This window comes from Clarias gariepinus, chromosome 9 (assembly GCF_024256425.1).
Source record: "Clarias gariepinus isolate MV-2021 ecotype Netherlands chromosome 9, CGAR_prim_01v2, whole genome shotgun sequence".
In the NCBI taxonomy this organism is placed as follows: Eukaryota; Metazoa; Chordata; class Actinopteri; order Siluriformes; family Clariidae; genus Clarias; species Clarias gariepinus.
Genome location: NC_071108.1, coordinates 14668473 through 14688628, shown reverse-complemented (window position 1 = coordinate 14688628; position 20156 = coordinate 14668473). Strand labels below are relative to the sequence as shown.

Below are 20156 nucleotides of genomic sequence, written 5' to 3'. Positions count from 1 at the left end.
TTATTATTATTTTTATTATTAATAATAATAATAATAATAATAATAATAATAATAAAGCCGTATGCATCTTTCAAATGGTCCAACTGCATGAGGATAATAATAATAATAATAATAATAATAGTAATAATCGAGCACCACTGTATTGTTTTATTTGCACCACCCGGATGAACACTTGGCGTTGCAGTTAATTGGGTCAAGGGGCGTGTTGGTGCGAGCAAGGGGCAAGACTACGCCACTAGGAATACTTCAGCTGTGTTTTGACCCCTGGAAAACGATGGACACGCCACTTCCTTCTAAATTTAGCCACATTCTCGTCGGTGCTCACTGAGCAACCAGAGCTCATGCAGTAGTTGATGTGACCAGAATAAGCCGCTGGTCCCACGAGATTGGCTGAAGCTCCGCTGCTCTCCATTGCTGCGATGCGGTTCGGCACGTTCTAAGGGCGCGCGCGAGCGACAGAAAACGCCATCGTCATTCGTGCAAAAGCACAACTAACCATGGCGCAGGGGAACCATTTCCTAACAATCCCCAAGCAGGAAGGTCTTTTCACGACAATTAAGAGCGGCCGCGGTGAGGACAACGGCGATAACTCCCCCGCTGAAGACGAGGATGACGAAGAAACCGAGGAAGAAGTGCGCTTCATCCCGCGGTGCTCTCCGGTACCGAGAAAGCGCGGCCCTTCCATTACAGACGAGACCGCGGAATACATGCGGATTCGCCTGGCACTGCAGCGGCGAGTGTCTTTCGCGGACGCCACTGGAGGAGAGCTGGTCGACGTGCGAGAGTTCGCTGCGTTCGACTCGGGCGACGATGAGACCAACGCCGACTGGGAGGAGGAAGAGGCGAAGTGCCGCCGCGCTTACCTCGAGCCCGTGTACCGCGTGTGGCCCGAGTTCCAGGCGCGTGACGTGAGCGAGCTGATGCCCGCCGTGCGCGCGGGTAAAGTGGAAGTGGAGAAGGTGACACCCGTGCAGAACCAGCCTCTCTCCTTCGACGCGCTGATCTGTGTCCTGAATGTTTCTTATCACAAACGCGTCTATGTCCGGTCCACCATGGACGGCTGGATCACTTGCACAGATTCGGTGGCAGAGTACGTGCAAGACTCCCACGACGGCGACACCGACAGGTTTTCGGTCCGGCTCTCCTTCTCCGAACCGTATCTCTTCAACGGAGCGCGGATCGACTTCGTGGTGCGTTATGAAACGTCCGAAGGAGAGTTTTGGGCAAACAATTCAGGCAGGAATTACTCAGTTACCCTTGTCGTGTCCTATGAGGAGGACACACGCCAGGATAATAAGGTAGATGATCGAGAAATTAAAGGCATACTGAAACCTTCAAGATTCAGGTAACTGCCCTGCGATGCCTGCGTCATAAATAGGCATATAAGACATTACGCTTAGCTGCGCTTATGTTTTTTTTTTGGGGGGGGGGCTGTAACCTTGTCTTTTGTTTACCCAAGGTCATTTTGTGTTGCTGCTTTGTTTATTGTTGATGTTCAGGTGTTTAAGTTCACACACACTCGCTGCTCATCCTAACAGGAACACGTTCACCTCATTCAGGCCTGCACTCCTGTTCTGATCCGAAAGTGTCCAGTTTCAGAGAGCATGTGTCCACTGTAGGCCCAAGACTGCTGGTCATTATTGACAGGTGTGCAATGGTCCTCTGCTGTTATAATCCGTCTGCCTCAAGGATTATGTGATGCTTTTCTGCTCACCATGGTTGTAAAGAGTGCTTATTGTTAACAGAGCCTTCCTGTCACGTTGCCCGCTCTCCTGTGACTTTTTAAAGGCAGAACTGTGTGCATGAATTTATGCACGGTACAGCTGCCACATGATCGACTACCTGGATAAGTGAGCCGTTCCTATTAAAGTGGCTGGTGAGTGTATGTTTTAGATATTTCCCATAAAGGCACTGAAATAATGTTTTAGCAATAAAGTGCTTGGGTAAATTTTTAATCTTTAACACCTAATTTCTATTTTAAAACATAGGCAATTTAAAAAGTGCCTGTAATAATTACCTAGGTAATTCACCAGCATTTTTAAATAGCCAGTTCATAATGGCAGCCTTTGGTTGTGCAAATAAACTTCTTGGCATAGTGAATGTATCTTGTCTCATGGTATAACAAAGGATATGGGAAGTGAGGGTGATGTAGCACAACAGACATTTACGCCTCTGCAATTGCTAAAAAACAAACAAAAAAAAAAACAATATAATAATATATGGATAGCGCATGTCACATGTACAGTATGCTGCTTAAAATTCCAGCACCCCATGCCTTCCTGCATCCCTGGGCATAATTACATTGTGCTGAACCTGTTTTAAGACTTGAAAGTCAAGTACTTCATGCAAGACTACTTGTGTTGGAGCAGCAACCCAGCTGTTGTTGCCGAATGAACTATTTGCTTTCATCTGTTTGGTATTCAGGGTTTTAATTTATTGGCTGCACATCCTAGAAAGCATTGCGCATGCAGTTTGTGACCTGTGCTTTAGCGCTGAATATAGTCCGTCTTTAGTTACTAATGTTAGCGCCATCATACTAGAGCTGTGGATTATAACTGCCTCCCTTGTTTGCGCTGTATAAGAATTATGGATTGCTTTTTAACAGTGACAACTTATACAAACACAGCACGCACACTAATCCTGAACAGCAGTGTTCAGGATTGAACACACAGTGTGTGTGTGTGTATATGTGTGTGTGTGTGTATATATAATCTTATAACTTTATAGCAGCTATCCCAGATGGCAGGAGGGATATGAAAATAGGACAAGGAAGGTTTCACTTTCAGCGCTGGTTCTTGCAAACCTTCTATTTGACTTTTTCCTAGAGGCTGGTGAGTGGAAAGCCTGAGGACTATAATTGAACAGAGAGTACACAAAAAATGTTTTACATGTGTATCTTCCCAAATCTCCTTTGATGTTAGAAACAATGCTTTCTTCTAAAATGACAACGTTGAGCAGTATTAAGAAGCTCAGAGATCCATACTCCAGCTATGTGACCTTTCCTCAAGTGTCAAATGACACTGCTGCCCAAAAAACTAAAGGTCGTCTTCTGTTTTCGCAGAGGAGCAACTATCATTCCAGAACAGTGCAAAAGAAGTGTACTGTTTCAGCTGGGTTATTATTGCATCCAACTGAACATTAAACAGTACGTTAGGACACTTGACAAACAACACTGGACCCGCAGAATAGTCCTGGGTGTGGATTTATTAAAATATATTTTTTATATTTTTGGAGCAATGTGACAGGTTTGACAGCTGAAGAATAGATGCAGGTTAAGGATGCACATTATGTCATGTTTTAATTTTCGATTATCCTTAAGTGTTACTCACAGAATATGCATTTGGTTACACGGACAAGGTCAATGATGTGGGGATGTCATTTTTGTGGCAAAAAAAGAAACCTGCACATACACCAATCAGCCATAACATTAAAATTTAAACCATCTAGGTTTTGGGTTCTCCTTGTGGCTCTGGCCACTCAGGACGTGGCTTACCAGGGCCTCTGGCAGTGTGCTGTGGTGTATGACACCACGATGTAAGCAACGGATCCTTTTGAGTTGCGGGGTGGGGACATGGATCGGAGGTTATCTTGTGCATCCCATGGGTGCCTGATTAGACTTGGGATTGTTCTTGGGGTGTTTGCCTACTGAGCCCCGAGTGTAGCAGGCTGTGTTGGACTGGATGTTCTGGAACCTTTTTATCAAGTCCATGTTATTTTTTCTTCAGAGATTTTTTTTTTTTCTGCTTTGGCTTTTCTGTGCGATCAGGTCCCCGCAGGCATGGATGAGCCTTGGGTCTTTATGATCCTGTCACCAGTTTTCTGGTGTGTAGTTGATCAGCGTTGTTCACTTCACCTTCGGTTATAATTTATGGCTGATTTGTGTATGTTTGTGTAACAGGTTTTGACATTGAACTAAAGGATTACAGTTGCAAAGGGTGTACTTTCCTCATGAAATTTACTAAATGACACAAAAATACCAACCTCACATGAAAATGCTAGCATGCAAGTTAAATTTACTCGCCACCAAGAACATACTTTTTTTTTTCAGCTCTAATAGACACTCCTAACTTGCACACACATGTTTCTGCTTCCTGCCAAATTTTTCCAGATGTTTTTTTGATGCTTTAATTTCATGGTCACAAAACAAAATAAATAGTAATTTTAGTATTTAAATACCGGTGACCCAATAAGGTATACAGGGTATTCAATTACCTGTGTAAACCACTAATAGTAATGTCATCCTAAAGTTTAGTTAATTTATTGCTTTTTCTGTAAATTACCAATTTGAACTGAGGTGTGCCATACTGCATGCTAAGAATGACAATACTATGCTTTTTTGCTGTTAACAGTTTGCAAAATAAATTCGCACAATGAATTTTATATTTAGGCACAAAAGCGTTTTTTGTGTGTTAAAATATTATATTTATATTATATATATTATTAGCCAAATTTACAAATAAACTTTTCAGCATATTTCTCTCTTGATTCCATTTCAGTGGTGAGGATGACTCTGACTTCTATCAAGACACAGATGATGGTATGAAATTGTAAAAATGGCTATACGTATAAAAAATCTCAGTTTCTATAAAAACAAAATGCAAACTATTCACTAGAAAACAATTGATATTAAAACATGTAGAATGTTTTGTACCATGTTGCAATGTTTCTTTGAATCATCAGGTTTGGCCATACATTATTTCTTTTAGGGAATGATGATGATGATGCAGAAAGAGAGACAGTTGCTGAAATTCCCTCTACCATGAGTCCACTTATTATTAAGCCAGAGATCGACATTGAGGTCAGTAATGTCTTTCTTGTTGTTGATGATCGCTATACATTTTTTAAAAAGTGGTTTAAACTATTACTGTTGCTGTTTTTTTGCATTTGGAAGTCATAATGCATTTTATTGTTAACAAAAGAAAACTAATCAGCAAGATATGATACAACACTTAGGAGACACATGAGACTGCGTAAATCAAGTTCTCAATTTGCATTCGACCTGTTCATATGTTGCAAATTGAAACTTTAAATAGATTGTAAATATATTTAAATATATAATCAGTGATTATGTAAAGTCCTGCTAGAACATTTGTGAACCCTTTACAATTTTCTATAGGTAATGGTGCTCCCTCAGGGTGCCTTTACTACTATTGTTGTTGTTGTTATAATAATAATAATAATAATAATAATAATTCGTTTCAAAGTTCATAAAACTTTGGCTAAAATTTCCCCAAACTCCCCAAATTCCTGTTTTTTTCCGATCTAGGACTGGCCAGTCGTATCATCCATGAAAGTTACTCCAGATTTGTTCTGCCGGGTTTCCTGAGCGCAATGGAATGAAAATTGGTACAACTTTAAAGCAAACAGTCTAAGAACCAAAGCTCTAGCACCAGCAGTTCCTTTGGTATCACTGCATAAAAAGAGGTGTATCTGTACTAGGAAACTCCTGTATACACCACTGATTTTCGGAAGTATTTACAAGTACCACTGAGCGTATACATCAAATTCCACCAAGCTAGAATACTTCCGGATTGATACCAATTTGGATGTATCTTGCTGAGGAATCCTTCCATGGTACAGCCATTTGTTGCCATGGCAAATAATCCACTCAAGGATTTTGTCAGGAGACATTCACACCGCAAGCTTTATTTGCATTTTACACCTTGGCCCAACTCTGCTCTTCCCTATTTGTTTTTTATCTCAACCTTGATTGGTTGTTTTAAAAAAAACACTTTTATTTAGCCCAACCCAAGCCCTCATAACTTAGTGACTTGATTGGTTATTGGGCAGGTATGTAGATAGACCCTATACCCCCCCCCCCCCCACACACACACACAATACTATACATCCCCCACATTCTTTAAAAAATGACAATAGAATTGATTCAGATTTTTTTTTTATTAAAATCAAACCAAACATTAATAAATATACAAAGCAAAGTAAGATTAAGGGTAAAAAAAAACATAAAATATGGAAAAAAAATAACAAATGTGCATTTATGAAGGTGCAATTAAATTAAAAGCAATACTAAAACAAACATGCACCAGTGCTTCTTAGATGTCCAAAATAAATGTCCTTCTAGCTCGGTTTCATTAGTTATTACACGCTGACGGCATGGCACGCAATGGCATCCTCCTCATCGGACATCAGTTCCAGCATTGCAGTCTGCCACAGTTCTTTCTCTGCATCTGTGTGAAAGACTCTACACCTGGACTCCAGCAACTGCAAAACACACCATACATTTAACCCCTAAAAACACTCTGAGATGTACTGAACTTAATACATAGATGAATTTGTACACTTACTTATCTTTGTCAGTTTTTAGCTTCTGTCTTAATGGAGTCTCTAAGCTGAGACTTTCCTGGCAGAGACAAAAAGTATTTTCTCTGCAATGTTTAACCCGTTGGTAAAAAAAAAAAATCAGATAGGTGACAGAAACTATTTAAATTATTAGAGGGACAAAAATAAAGCGACATAAACTATTACAATAATACTTTCTGATTACCCTTTATACACTCAGGGTCTGCATCTGCAAAAGTCATCTTTAATTTCTCCAGCGGATCATCACTGCCTGATCATGACTTATTCTGTGTGAAAAGAGAGTAGTATCATTAATTACATTTAAAATGATTATGTAAAACCCCATACATAGCATGTAAAGAAACAACATTCTTACCCAGTTTGTGAATTGTATTTCTGTGGGTTGTTTTCTGATTTATGAAGGCTCCTTACAGCTTCCTGTAACGTTGAATAAAAACCGCTTTAATACATACATTTGTAAACAGCATTGTCTAATTCGGACGTTATAAACTTTTAAATATGCTGGACACCTACAACAATGCAAGTAACAAAAAGTAGATGTGTAGCCAAATGCTTAGGCTAACTTGGCAAGGTATAATTTACTATTGTATTGTCAGGTAACAAAAAGGTCAACTTACCGCAATGCCCACGTTATGCGCCCTCTTAGCTCTTTCATGCACATGGCTGGACACTTCCTGCGGTCTTCTCTTATCAAACTTGTGCTTAAATGCATCAAGACGCTGAATAACCTCTTTGAGAAGAGCAGTGCTTCTCCTTCAAATCCTCAGGCTGAAGAGACAAAGGCACCCCATGGCTAATCCCCCCCCCCCACCCGGCTATGATAAGGAGGACAGCACCTCTTCCTGCTAGTCATTAACATGCAAAAGGCCTTTACACCTCACAGCCATCAACCCTCTCACTGCTAGCTGTGAGGATTCGTAAAAGGTTTCACAGATTTCCGTATACATCCACATACATGAGATATCTGGTCATTTCACAAAATTTCCTTCGCATTCTACATTTCCAAGCACTCTGCTTCATACATCTGGCAAACTTAAAGTTTAGCGGGGATTTCCCATACCCTATTTGTCCGGATACAGCTCTTTTCATGCAGTGTAAGGAAAAGAATCGCATGAGTGCTTTTACTGACATTTATGCTGGATACATTCACTGTGCCTGTGAGTTCTATGTGCGGTGGGAGGGGTGACTGCAATAAGGGAGGCCCAAGCCACACCCCCTCGACGCACACACATATACAAACATATACACACACACACACACACTCTGATATCACAGGCAGTATGCAGACCTAGTATCTTTGTAACCATATGGGCAAGAAACAAGCCAGTTTCATCCTTTTGCTCAGGAAAAGCGGTGCGGCAATGAATCCCTACTTTACAGTTTCTCCAGGAATTTTCTTTGTAGAATTTTGCATAACTCAACTAAACAAATAATGCAAAATGTTATAGTTTTTACAATTAATTTACTAAGCAAAATTACTCAACACTAAATATGTGCATTAAGATCACCAGGCTAGAAGCGGTCGCAAAGTGATTTTATTTGAGTTTGCCCATACCTGAGCGGCACATGGTATGCAAATAGAAGAAACTCAGCACCACCGTTACTCTGTTACAAAAATCAATTGAAGGGCACATTTGAAGAATTGTACCAAAAGTCCAAAAAAACTAACAAAAAAAACACGATAACATCTAAAGACCAACAGGCGTCTCTTGTATGGAGTAATATTATTGTTCATCAGCCACTATCAGGGAAAAACTGAAGAACAGTCCTAAAATGCACGCTGCTGCACATCTGAAGTTTGCTCAATACCATATATAGCGTTATGTTGTGTTACTGCACTGCGTTATGTTGTTTTACTACATTCCAACATAAAAACCTTATCCCAACTGTGAATCATGGTGTGGCCGCATAATGATTTGGGGCTGCTCTGTATGCCCTGCCATTATTGATGGATCCCTGAATTCTGGATTGTACCAGCAAATTCTACAAGGAAACGCCAGGGTACTTAATCTTGTAGATTATTGTTCTGTAAATAAATGTAACTATAATGTTCTTTCAGGATTTTCTTTAGCTACTCTAAGGATTAGGTTAGTACTAATGTGTAAATGAAGATTGCATTTCAGGTCAGTTGTATTCAGAAATACAGTAAATTGTTATGGGTTCACAAATTATTTGAATTTTAATGTCACAGTTTAAATTATCTGCTTCTATTTTTTGTTGTTGTCCAAAATGTAATATATCCAAATGATCAAATGACTTGTGATTACCAAATCACTTCTATATCAGAAATAATTTTTTGAGTAATAATCTAAAGAAGTAAACCATTAAAAACATGAACTTCACAATCAACTATTGTTTTCCAAAAGTATTTGCAGCAAAAGACACATAGGAAATATGAACAAATCTACAACTCTTAACGCATAGTGTTTAAGCATTGGATCTGATGAAGCTTTATTACTTTTGCTTTTTCTAGTCTTAATAGATGTGCTAGAAATTTTAGTGTCCTATTTGCAGTGTGGTGTAATTCATTGGTCTTTTAAAATCTCTGTCACACTCACTGCCATGCGTTAAAAAGGAAAGTGCAGTGTACCATGCTGTGGTCTCATTGTGCTCAGGTTTCTGAAGTTTATATCTGTGAAAATAGCAAATGAAAAATGGGGTGAGTATTTTTAAAACTAGTAGGTGTAGATCAATAAGGGCAACATTCTGATTTATCTTCACTAAACTGATTATATGGATACACTCTTAGAAAAAGCCTCATCTGGAATCCTTGAGGTTTTTCGTGTTGTCTTTCTAAGGTGAAACCTTAAAGGTTGTATGTAGAAACCTACAAGGTACAACTCATTGTGAAAGCTAGGGGTTTTAACCATTTTTTTTTTCTGAGAGTGTAGTATTAAATAAGTAACTAATTTTTTTAACATTGTTTATTTAAAATGTAGTTACTAACTGAAACATCTAACTGTTTTACATGATAAATATGTTTTTTTTAATAACTCGTTGTTCATCTTATTTACTGGCATACGTTTGGCAATAAGCATAGCAAAAAGCCTTAAATCCCACATGACATGGGCAAAAAAAGTGGGACTATAAGTTTAGTTGAATAATTTATTATAACATGCTTTCAAGTGGGCAGGAGTATATAGCTAAAGTAGATGTGATTATTTTAGTCAGACAGAACCATGAAAGGTTGAATATTGATTTGATTTTGTTTGTCCACTCTAAAATAATTCACTAATATAAATCTTTTCAACCACAACCACCTATTCTTATTATACAGTACTTACTTAGGACTTTTCCAGTATAAGAATTTGCCATATTTTCCAAAATTTGTCATATTCTCAGACAGCCTGGATGGGATTGTGGTCGATCTCAGGATAAATATATTGTATAAATTGAATTATTTATACATCCAGTTTGCCAGGGTTTTCTTTCAGAGCTATTAGAGATTCATACATTCTTGTGTTCACATTAAATACAAATAGGAAAGTTGTCACCTGGTTCATATACACCTTGGATGATAAAAATCATAGTGTTTGACTTATTACTATTCTTTCCACAGTAGACTGTGTCATTAGAACAGATGTCTGGCCTGTTATTCATCAGTTTAGTGACATCCCCATCCCTGGCATGGTGCTTGTTCTGTTGTACCGGTGCAATTCTGCCGTTTGTTCTTCCCTAATGGAGTTGGATAATAGACATGATCAACGGTCAGAACATCTTTAACACGCATTTACAGAGACATGTGCTCATCTTCGAAAAGCAATTATATAGTGCTAATAAATAGCACCAGGTAACTCATGCCCTGTAAGCTAAGCAACCACTGCTGACTGTCTTCTTCTGGTGGTTGTAGAAGAGAGGAAAGGAAACAGTAGACAGCTGCTTAGCCATATATGAAAAAAAGTAAGTGGTAAGTGCTGTGGCAGAAACGGAAATGGGCAGAACTCGAGGCTGCTTAGCCTCTTGGAATGGGAGATATGTGCAAAGAGAAACCCTGCTCATAATTGTGTTGCCTCTAGGCTGAAATTCAACAATATGATTTTTTCTAAAATGTATTACTCTTGTGAGTTGTTGATGGCGGCACGATTCCTCTTGGTCCACATGGGAGACATGATCTCCAAGCAACATTCTAAGCTATGGGAGCCATAGGGTGCAATTACTGGAGTTAAAGCAAATGAGGAAGCGATTTTGACTGGCACAAATATGCCAGTGTCAAAGCCTGATGAAAGCAGCCTATGCCACCTGCCAGTAGTACATAAACAAGTGGGGCACAGGCAATAGAGGTTCTATATGATGGCTTCATTCTGTCGGAATCGGCAAGTAAAAACATAAGAGAGCAAGCTGCACTCAACTTTTTCCTGTAAAGTTGGATTTCAAAACCCACAATAATAATTGGGGAGGGGTGAGTTTGGAGGATTATATGATTTATATAATAGAAAAATTGGTTGCCATATCAGGGTGTGAGCAAACTCAGATTTTTACAGGAAACAGAAGAGTAATTTCTGAAAATATACTGATAAGGTTCACTGGATTTCCCCCTCTCTGACTGAAGTATTAATGCTTGATACCATCAGATCAGTGGCTGTCGAGCACGCTACCAAACGGTTTACTGGTTCACCACTGACCAATGGCAAACACAGGGATCCACCACACTTGGTAAACCTTGGTCAACTTGGCAGAAGTGCAGTCAATACAGTTCTAGAAAAAAAATCACAGCTATGCTGATATTCAATACAACAGCACAATCCAGAAAGTGATATTGCTTTTTACAACAGTTCCACAAGCAACAGTTGTTATCAATAGATAATGATTTGTTTGATTATTTACCCAATTATTTTGATCTGCCAACACACATCCTTCCTGAGACTAGCAGAATTGTATAACAAACTTGATGAGCTGGCAAACCGACTGTTAGCAACTGACATCGTGCAGGCAGTAATATATTAACTACTTGCTGAACTTTGGTAGCTACATTGATTATTTTAAGTACCACATTATCTATCTGCCTAATTTTTAATCCTGTTTTTAGTTCTCGTTCTTTTAACAATTTTTCTTACAGCTCGAGTCCCGAAGATATCACAGATGTGCTGATATTCAGTACAACAGCACGACCTCGAGTGTGATATAGATACAGTTAGTGTAATTAACATGGATGAAAGGTGGGTAGGTTTAGGGCGTTTTCTCACTGGGGTCGCAAAACCGTTTCCCAGCACACTTGGCCCCGGGACCAGTTGATTTTTGTCTGTGAGTATGCAATTGTTCCAAGATTGGTAACCAATCTCTTACTAAGGTGATCTTTATGCGTTCCCATGCACGGAACGCGGGACAAGTATGCACTCCTGTTCAAAAAAGGAAGTGATGTAATTAGTTTGACTCAGTAAACAAACAAACATGGCTGCTAAAGAACCTCTGTGAAGTAATGCTACTATGTGGCCAAAAGGTGAGGAGAATAAATCATAGAGGTGGTGGACAGTCCTGAGAAAGTTATAAAAAGCTATTATAGTTTCACAAAATGCTGTAAATGGAAAGGTTATGTGCTAGCGTATACAATTCCTTGTTTCATACACCATGTTAGCTTTGTAGCTCACATTAGCCATGAACAGGACAACACAGAGAATTCAAAGTCCTTTTGGAAGCAATTACTAAGGAGACTGAGTGTTGCTTAAGATGACATAAGGTTTTCTTTCTGGAAGTTTTAAATGTGGGTATTTGGCAGGCAACTGCTCTTCTCTCGTTCTATTATTTCAGGCCATACCGACCCATTTTTTACCCATACTAATGACCAACAGTTAGTGTAATTAACAACTGTTTAAATACCTGGGTTGTAAAGTAATACATATTTTTAAAAGTCCCGGAGCTGTTATCACCACTTGTGGAATGCCTCTCGACCAAGGGACTTGGTTGTGACTATTTGTTATTTAATTATAGTTATAGATGACTAATACTAGGGGTTAACTCTGTAAGTTTGAACAAAACAGTATTCAACAGACAGTTTAATTTTTCTGGTTTTGTAAAAAAAAAAATCTAAATTTAAGATGAAAAAGGCATACATCAAGTCTTGTCAGTGTCTTGACAGTTTCACCATCTGTCTTTCACTACAAAAACTGTCCATGTGCAGGTTTTTTTTTTTTTGTCTAATGTCATATTTAAATATGTAAACAATTCAGTGCTATACGGCAAAGTTTTTTTGTTGATGCTCCTACAAAATGAGATGCTTCTTGCCATATCTTACAAAAACAATTAGCTGTTTTGTCTTGCAGCAAATGGGGTAAAATTTGGCCTTAAATAAATTTTAATTATAGATGTCAGACATAGTAGCCAGAGCATGGTCTCTTGCACTCTTCATAGGAAAATACTGTTTTAGGACATGAACCCCTGTTTTAATGCTTATCATCAGCATGCAGCCAACTAACTGTGTGGTGTCGTAAGGCAACAGTACACATGGCTAGATAATATGCTGTATGTTAACTGCTCATCCATGCACACTCTGCATGTGGGTAAAGGCTTATATTTTCGCACCATACATATATTTTTTTTAATTGCATGTAAATACTGATTAATATTTAAATGCGCTGAAAAGTTAGACTGAAATGAAAAGCCCATCTCTAATAAGGATCATAATGAGTTTTGTAAATCATCTGGCAGTTTTTATTACTGCACAGAAATCCTCCATCCTACTATCCCTGAATTTCAGTAGCTTTCTTAGGATCGGTGTTGGAGATGGGATTGGGGGTTTTCTTGAATTTCATTTTTTATGCCAATTGCCAAACTGTAAACAGTAAATGTATTTAGATTTTCATGTCCACCATTTTACCATGAAGCTAAGTATCTTCCCATATTGTAGTTCTCTTGGCTTAATTCGACCCAGTCATGTTTTATTTTATTCAGTAATGTTATCGATAGTAATTATGTTTTGCTTTTCCACCTGGACAGCTCATTGAAGCTTCAGCAAGAACTTAGGTAATGGGCACGCTGCACGCTAACTCCTCATCTTGCTACTGTTATCATTTCCTCCATGGCACGTGGAAAACAAGAACATTTTGTTCAGAGCACTGATAGTTATCTTGTCTTTGGTACAGTCTTTGTGAAAAGTGTTAACTCTCAAGAGAATTGTTTGTTTATAACATTTGTTTTATTACCTCATTGCATTCCTATTTCCTGTCGACACATTGCATGCTTTATTGTGCTATATAAGTTCAATGGACATTATATATCTGTTTTAATTAACCATGCTTATAGATTCCAAAAAAGATTAGATCTGTAATACTTGAACCACAAAAAAGAAAAGAAAAAGAAAAAACAAATCACAGCCAAAACTAATTTACTTCTATTATTTTACATTACATATAATGGATTACAATTGAGTGCTATATGAATTTTCTTGTAGTAATCAAAAAGATCACCACATTGGATAATAATAATAGTAATAATAATAATATAAGCTTAGTGTCATTTGTATTTGTCACTAATATTTCTAACTATAGCTGTTAACAGGCTAATGTGCTAATATGTACTCATATGTTATGAATACACGTGTAATATTTAAATGTATACCTAGACCTAGAGACCAGCATGGACAATATAATGATGGTAATACTAATATCTTTGGTTCATTCATGCTTGTGAAAGACCCAAGGCTAAAGTATTACTGGTATGTATATAGGTTATGGAAGATTTTCATTTCTCCAAGTCCCATTCCATTCTTTCATTCAATGTGTTTGTACATTAGTGTTTTGTTCTTTGCAGTGTTTCCAGTCATTTAATATTTGTGTTTTTGGTTGCAGATTCCTGAAGCTTTGATTTCTCCCTCTAAAGCTACAGAAGACCCTACACAAGCAGAATGTCCTCCTCTAAGTACTGACAGTCAAGAGGAACATACTCAACAGGATTTATCTGAAAATCCACAATCAGACCATCTAGAAAAAGACCAAGGCACAGAATCACTAATACCAGCTGAGAACAAAACAGGTTCCATTCAGAATGAAGCACCAGATAATGACCCAACATCTAACTCTGACAGATATTCCATGCATTCTGTCGAAGGCAGCCAAGCCATTTGCCCAAGTAAAGATAGCCACCAGTCAGACACTGCAGTCCAAGCACCTGTTGACTTAGGCATCACTATACCAGCTACATTTTCAAGCATTCAAGAAATGAAGGAAGATGACCCAGAAGAATTAAAAGACCACGGAGAGAATGATGGAATACAATCTGGAGAGGGAAGACTGACAGAACTGCAAGACCAGACCGGTGTTACAATGGATGTTGACAGTACTGAATCCTCATTGCAAGAGCTGCCAGAATCAACTCAGCATCATTCCTTAAACGAAATGATGGCTGCCAGTGCAAATAAAGAGAAAGAGGATTTTAGTTTAAGCACAGGTCGTGACATCTTGTTCGAAGAACCACATGAACCTTTTTTAGAGAATCCTGAATTCCAGATGATAAACCTTGACACTATGGTCAGAAGGGAAACAAATGGAAAGGAACAAGTAAATCTAAAGGCAGGGGAAGTACCAGACATGATTGCATCTTGTGTGCACCAACCATCTGAACCCACCAACCTGGGGCGAACCAGAGAGGACTGTGTGATCCAAAATGTTTCCAACACTCCAAGAACACCTGTCCCAGAGTTAACCAAAAACCAACAGCAAGGCCAGGGGGCAGAGCCTGAACTGAAAAGGGTACCTGATGTCCTTTCTGTCAGTGTAGACACTCCATTTATCTCTGAGAGCATATCGCCTCAAGAGTTGAGCCCAATTCTGATATCTCTTGCCAGTGCAACCTCTTCATCCCAAAGTTCAACCATCACTGTGCAAACAGTGGCACCTGGGGATGGGGATGGCCAATCTGGGTCTGAGAGCACAATTCCTAATAAGGCAACCCAAATGCTCACACCTCTTTCAAGTGCAATATACCTATCCCAAAGTCCTACCACCACTATGCAAACAATGGCCTCTGAAAATGGAGATGGTGAACCTTTCATGAGACAGGATGAACCTTTATTTAATGAAGAGTTTGAATTGTACTACCATGACCCTGCTTCATTTCACAAAAAAGAAGAATTAGAAACCCAGCCTGCACTGCCCTGTAGAAACTTCGAGGCTTCTAATGTAGAGGCTGGTGTGATTTTAGGCAAGACTCTGATTCCATCCTTTGCCTTTCTAAGTGCAACTGTCTGTTTGATAGTTGGGTTTCATGAGCCCAGCATCTTCCTCATTATGGCACTCTTCCTAGTTTCCCTCTGTTTTTAATTGCATTCTCTTTTTTACAACTCACAGTCCCAAGTGCCTTTTCTGAACTCACAGAAAAAGGACTCCAAGAACCCTCGTCACGTATTAGTGCTTGTTGTGTTTATGTGGCATAGATATCTATATAAATATTAGGCTTTTGTTATTTATTCAGAGAGTTATTTTTATATGCACTGCCTATCGTAATATCACTGTGATTACTACTAATATAAAATTTCTGGGTTATTTCTGACTCGTTTCCTGAATACTACTAAACACTGTAAAAAAAAAAAAAAAACCTGCGTAGCTGTTACATGAGTCTAAGTTCAGCTTAGCGCAAAGTGTTTCCAGAGAAACAGGATGTTTTGGACAAAAGTTCATCAGCAGCTGTTCAAGAAATGTGCCTATATTGCACTGAATAAAAAATAGTTATTTGGGTAAATAGAAAAAAATGCAAATAGCTGGATGTTACCCTTATGGGTTAACTCAGTCTGTTTAAATTATAAAACTCCTGGAGGTATAACTATTATTCTCGTAGTGTAATAGCTGGGTATAGTAACTACATTGTTTGTGACTAGTTCTTGGATGGTAATCTGTCCTGAAAGTAGGAAACCTTGTCTGTGATCCTTCCACTCCATCAGCACTTACTTTTCTTCCTTGTGACATTTGAGATTTAATTGAGATGGAATATACAAAGAACCCACCAAGTGTGGTAATAGTTTTTTGACCTGATCATCGTATCTCTTTCCCCTTTTTCCTGGCCATGTTAGAAAGGCTTCAGAAATAATCAACATAAGAATGTTACACAACGGTAAAGAAAGTTATATTGTACAAAGGTAAAGGTTTATGAAAACTGACTGGCAGTGGTTAAAATGTGGTAAGTACTATTAGATTAAATGATCCTGAAAGTGCTGGTATAGGTTCAGGCTTTATTTATAGTATTGTGGCTGGATGGTACTGTGTTTCAGTAATAAATTAATATCATAAGAGATTAGTAGGAGTTAAAAAAAAACCCTTAATGCACAATGTTGTAAAAAGTAAAATGAACATTAAAATGTTGCTGACCTCTTATATAAAATGGAATTATCTGAACGATCATAAATAAAAGGATATTTATTTTAATGTACCAACATTTATATTTAGAGTGCAATAGATTAATTCACACACCCATTATGTGCTTTCATATGTAACTATACGGCAGGGTGAGCATTAAATATTTTCTTAATTATATTGTGGCGTGGGCGGGGCGGCGGCTGACGACCTTGCGGCCTTGCGGGGATGTCGGTGTATTCACCATGATGGGGAAAGGTGTTTGGGTTAGTGGCTTCGGCCCTGTTTGTGTGTGTGGGGGTGTGACGTGTGAAATGTCTGACGCTGAATTGGATGTGGGCTCCTGAGTGAAGGTGCTGCTCATGCCATACCGGCTGTGTGCCTATTAAAGTACTCCCAGCCATTGCATTGGGCAGCAAATAAGCTCACTCGTCTCTCCAGCATTCTTTCCGGCGTAAAAACGCTACAATATATAAGTATTACACAAAATCTATGCTACGTAGAAACATACGGATTATTACTGTAAAAAAATCACTTAACTGGTCTAACTAATGTGACATTTAATGTTCCTATTCGGCATAGTGTTTAATATATGATTTGTGCTAACCCTGTGTAATGATGAAAATGGTAGTTTTTGTAAAATATCATGCAATAAATAAATCATTTATCATGAAGACCTCTACATCAGAAACTCACTGTTAGAGAATTTGCTAATAGCAATATGAAGAGGGCATTGATTAATTGATTGTAAACCATAAGTTGGATGGTATTTACACTTCTATAGTGCAATTGCGGTTTTCATGTGGCCAAGTAGCAAAAATGTGTGCATTTTGATCACCAAGAGTACTGTATTACTTATTAGATTTTGTTTAAGCTTGTTGACATTTAATGTATCACATGCATGAACTTGACTGTATTATTAAATTGCAGATTCTTTGCGACCTTATGTAAGCTACAACCAATCAAACAGTGCTTACAAATAAACACTTGCAAATAATTATTAAGTTTGGTTTCTTTGTTTCTATTGTCAAAAATAACACTAGAAACTAACAAGCAAAATAATTCCTTGTCAGTCAGAAGATAAATCCCATGTGCTTTGTCTAATTTAAAAAAAAAATTATTTGTATCTTTTATCTGTAACATAAAAAAAAAAGTTTAAATTAAGGTTGGATGCTGGCTTTCTGGTCTGAGTACCGTAGGACTTGTGCTGGGACCAGTAAAAGTATACTTTGGAGGTTGGCTTTTATAGGAAATGCTTTAAGATGTGTTCTTGGGCTTAGGTTATTACTAGAATTCGACCACAAAACCATCCCAGAAGTCATCTAGCTACCAACGCATGCAAGGCAAGGTTACTGTCAGATGGGGCTCTGTCACTCTTGGTTAAAATGAAAGACAGGAAAAAGAGTGAATAGTCAAGGACTTAATATTTTCTAGCTAAAATCAGTGGTAGAGGAAAAACACCATGTATCACGAGGCCATTTGGCAGGCAGTCCACCATGTTTCCAGCAGGCCACTGTTCGTCAGCCCTCGCAGATAGGTTGCTCATAGTAAGGTTAACTGTGGATAGGCCACATTCTGCAGATTTTGTGTATGGTAATAGCTGACCAGCCTGATGCTGCCCTGATGGTTGATGTTACAATATTTTCTGAACAAGCTAACACTACAATTTTTTAGAACTATTAGAAAGAATTTGGGACAGATTGACTTTCCTCAGTTGATCCCAGAGACATGAATCCCACTGTGCACTCGTGGCACCAGGTTCCCCCCAGCCAATAAGCTAGCTGCAGTAATTATCAGTGTGTGATGTGGAATCAACCCCAACTGGAGACCTTTTCTTAAAAAAGCTTTAAGGAAACAGTGCACAAGTGCTACAGGTTGTTGCGTCAAGGCTCTGCACTACAATGCTTCATTGTGTTTTACGAAAAAATAATTACACCAATATATGCCCAAGGCAGAAGAGATGAAATCATGGGAGTCTATGAAAGCTTTGAAAAACAGTACAGTCGCAGTTTCAGCTATTATAAACTGTCAGGAAGATGGTTTTATTGTAGTGGGTTTTGTTTTTTAAAAAAGAGGAAGCGCAACGATGTGTCAGCAGTACATCTGGTTGGTTACAACACAAGCCAGTTAGTCAAACTTCCTGTATCAAGAGATTTGAGAGGACATTTCTTGTTTAAAGACTTCTAAATTAAATCCTGGGCATTGATATTGCCTCCTGTTTAACTTTATTATTTATTTACGATATATAAGATGGGGAAAATACTGATTTGCCATAACATTAAAAGCACCTGCCTAGTATGTAGAGCCCCATAGTATCCCACTAAAACTACTCTTACCGGTCTAGGTATGGACTCTGAAGGACCTCGGAAAGTGTGCTGCGATATCTAGCACTTAGATGTTGGCAGCAGATTCTCCAAGTTGCGGCCTTCATAGATGGGACATGTTTGTCCAGCACATCCCACAGATTGTTCAATTAGGAAATCTTGAGGTCTTGTCAACATTACTCCTTAAACTATTGCTGACCAATTGTGCCACATGACTGGGCGTGTTATCCCGATAAAAGAGGCTACTGGGAGTATTGTTGCAATATACTTGGTTTGCAGCAATTTTTAGGTAAATGGTATGTGTCAAAGTAACTACCAGGAGCAGAGCAGAGTATTGCCCAGAGCTTGTTTTCTTTCCATAGTTCATCATGTCTTCAGCAGGTAACCGACATGCACTCATCCGGCCATCCTTAAGATTTAAAAGAAAACGTTATTTATCAAACCAGGCAACATTTTCTATTGCTGCATCATTAGAACTGAAAAGTTGCCTGGATTGCCAGGGGTCTGCATGGGCACTCTTGATGCACTCCAGAGTACCGATGACTCTGTTGCCAGGTCACTTGCTGCCTAATATATACTACCTTTTGACAAGTACCACTGTGGTGAGAAACACAGTGGTGGTCGCCTCACCTGTCAGTGGATTTACTGTTATGGATTGGGCTAAGAACTGACCAGATACTGCACTCTGCAAGTCTGTCTAGACGAAATGGGGACCTCTAGGGACCCTGGATTTCTCCCACAGCCAAAGACATGCAGAGTAAACTATTTCCATGTTCGAGAGTAGACCCTGTTGAAATTGCCCATACTGTGTGATTGTGTGTGGTTGTGTGCCCTGCAATGGTTGGGCAACCAGTCCACGGTGTACCCTGACTTCTGCCCCGAGTTCCCCGGGAACCCTGTACAGGATAAGCGGCATAGAAAATGAGAGAGAGAGTTTCAATAAAAATAATGTAAAAAATAAAGTGCACCTGTGCACTTCCTGTTTTTGTGGTTTAGGAGTGTTTTGTTTAAAGATTTCCTCCCAAATGTTGGGCCACTGGGGACAGTCCATCCTGTGTTCACTTTGTCAGAAAAAGATACTTTTGCATCTGCCTATGTGGTAATTAATTATTTTTAACATCTTTATGAGAAATTTGGAACTGTAGTTGCACAGCAGTAGGGATCTCATGTGAAATGCACCTAGATTGATCCACCTTGGTTTTAGGATTTCCTCTGGACCTCCTAAGCTCCCTGT

General features: G+C 38.8%; 1 protein-coding gene across 1 annotated transcript; it reads left to right on the top strand.

Annotated features, from left to right (window-relative positions):
• The first annotated feature begins 88 nt into the window (after nucleotides 1-88).
• si:ch211-167b20.8 (protein phosphatase 1 regulatory subunit 3A) lies at nucleotides 89-17598 on the top strand. Its single transcript, XM_053504239.1, has 4 exons — nucleotides 89-1345; nucleotides 4497-4537; nucleotides 4707-4798; nucleotides 14103-17598. Exons 1-4 carry the CDS (start codon nucleotides 498-500, stop codon nucleotides 15570-15572), a joined length of 2451 nt encoding a protein of 816 aa, XP_053360214.1. The 5' UTR covers nucleotides 89-497; the 3' UTR covers nucleotides 15573-17598.
• Nucleotides 17599-20156: the final 2558 nt, after the last annotated feature.

Bases quoted from the DNA above. Each gene is read 5' to 3' on its own strand.
- si:ch211-167b20.8 (XM_053504239.1), top strand. From the start codon at position 498: ATGGCGCAGGGGAACCATTTCCTAACAATCCCCAAGCAGGAAGGTCTT. The intron at 4,538-4,706 runs GTATGAAATTGT...TATTTCTTTTAG, and splicing joins CTATCAAGACACAGATGATG to GGAATGATGATGATGATGCA. The intron at 4,799-14,102 runs GTCAGTAATGTC...TTTTGGTTGCAG, and splicing joins AGCCAGAGATCGACATTGAG to ATTCCTGAAGCTTTGATTTC.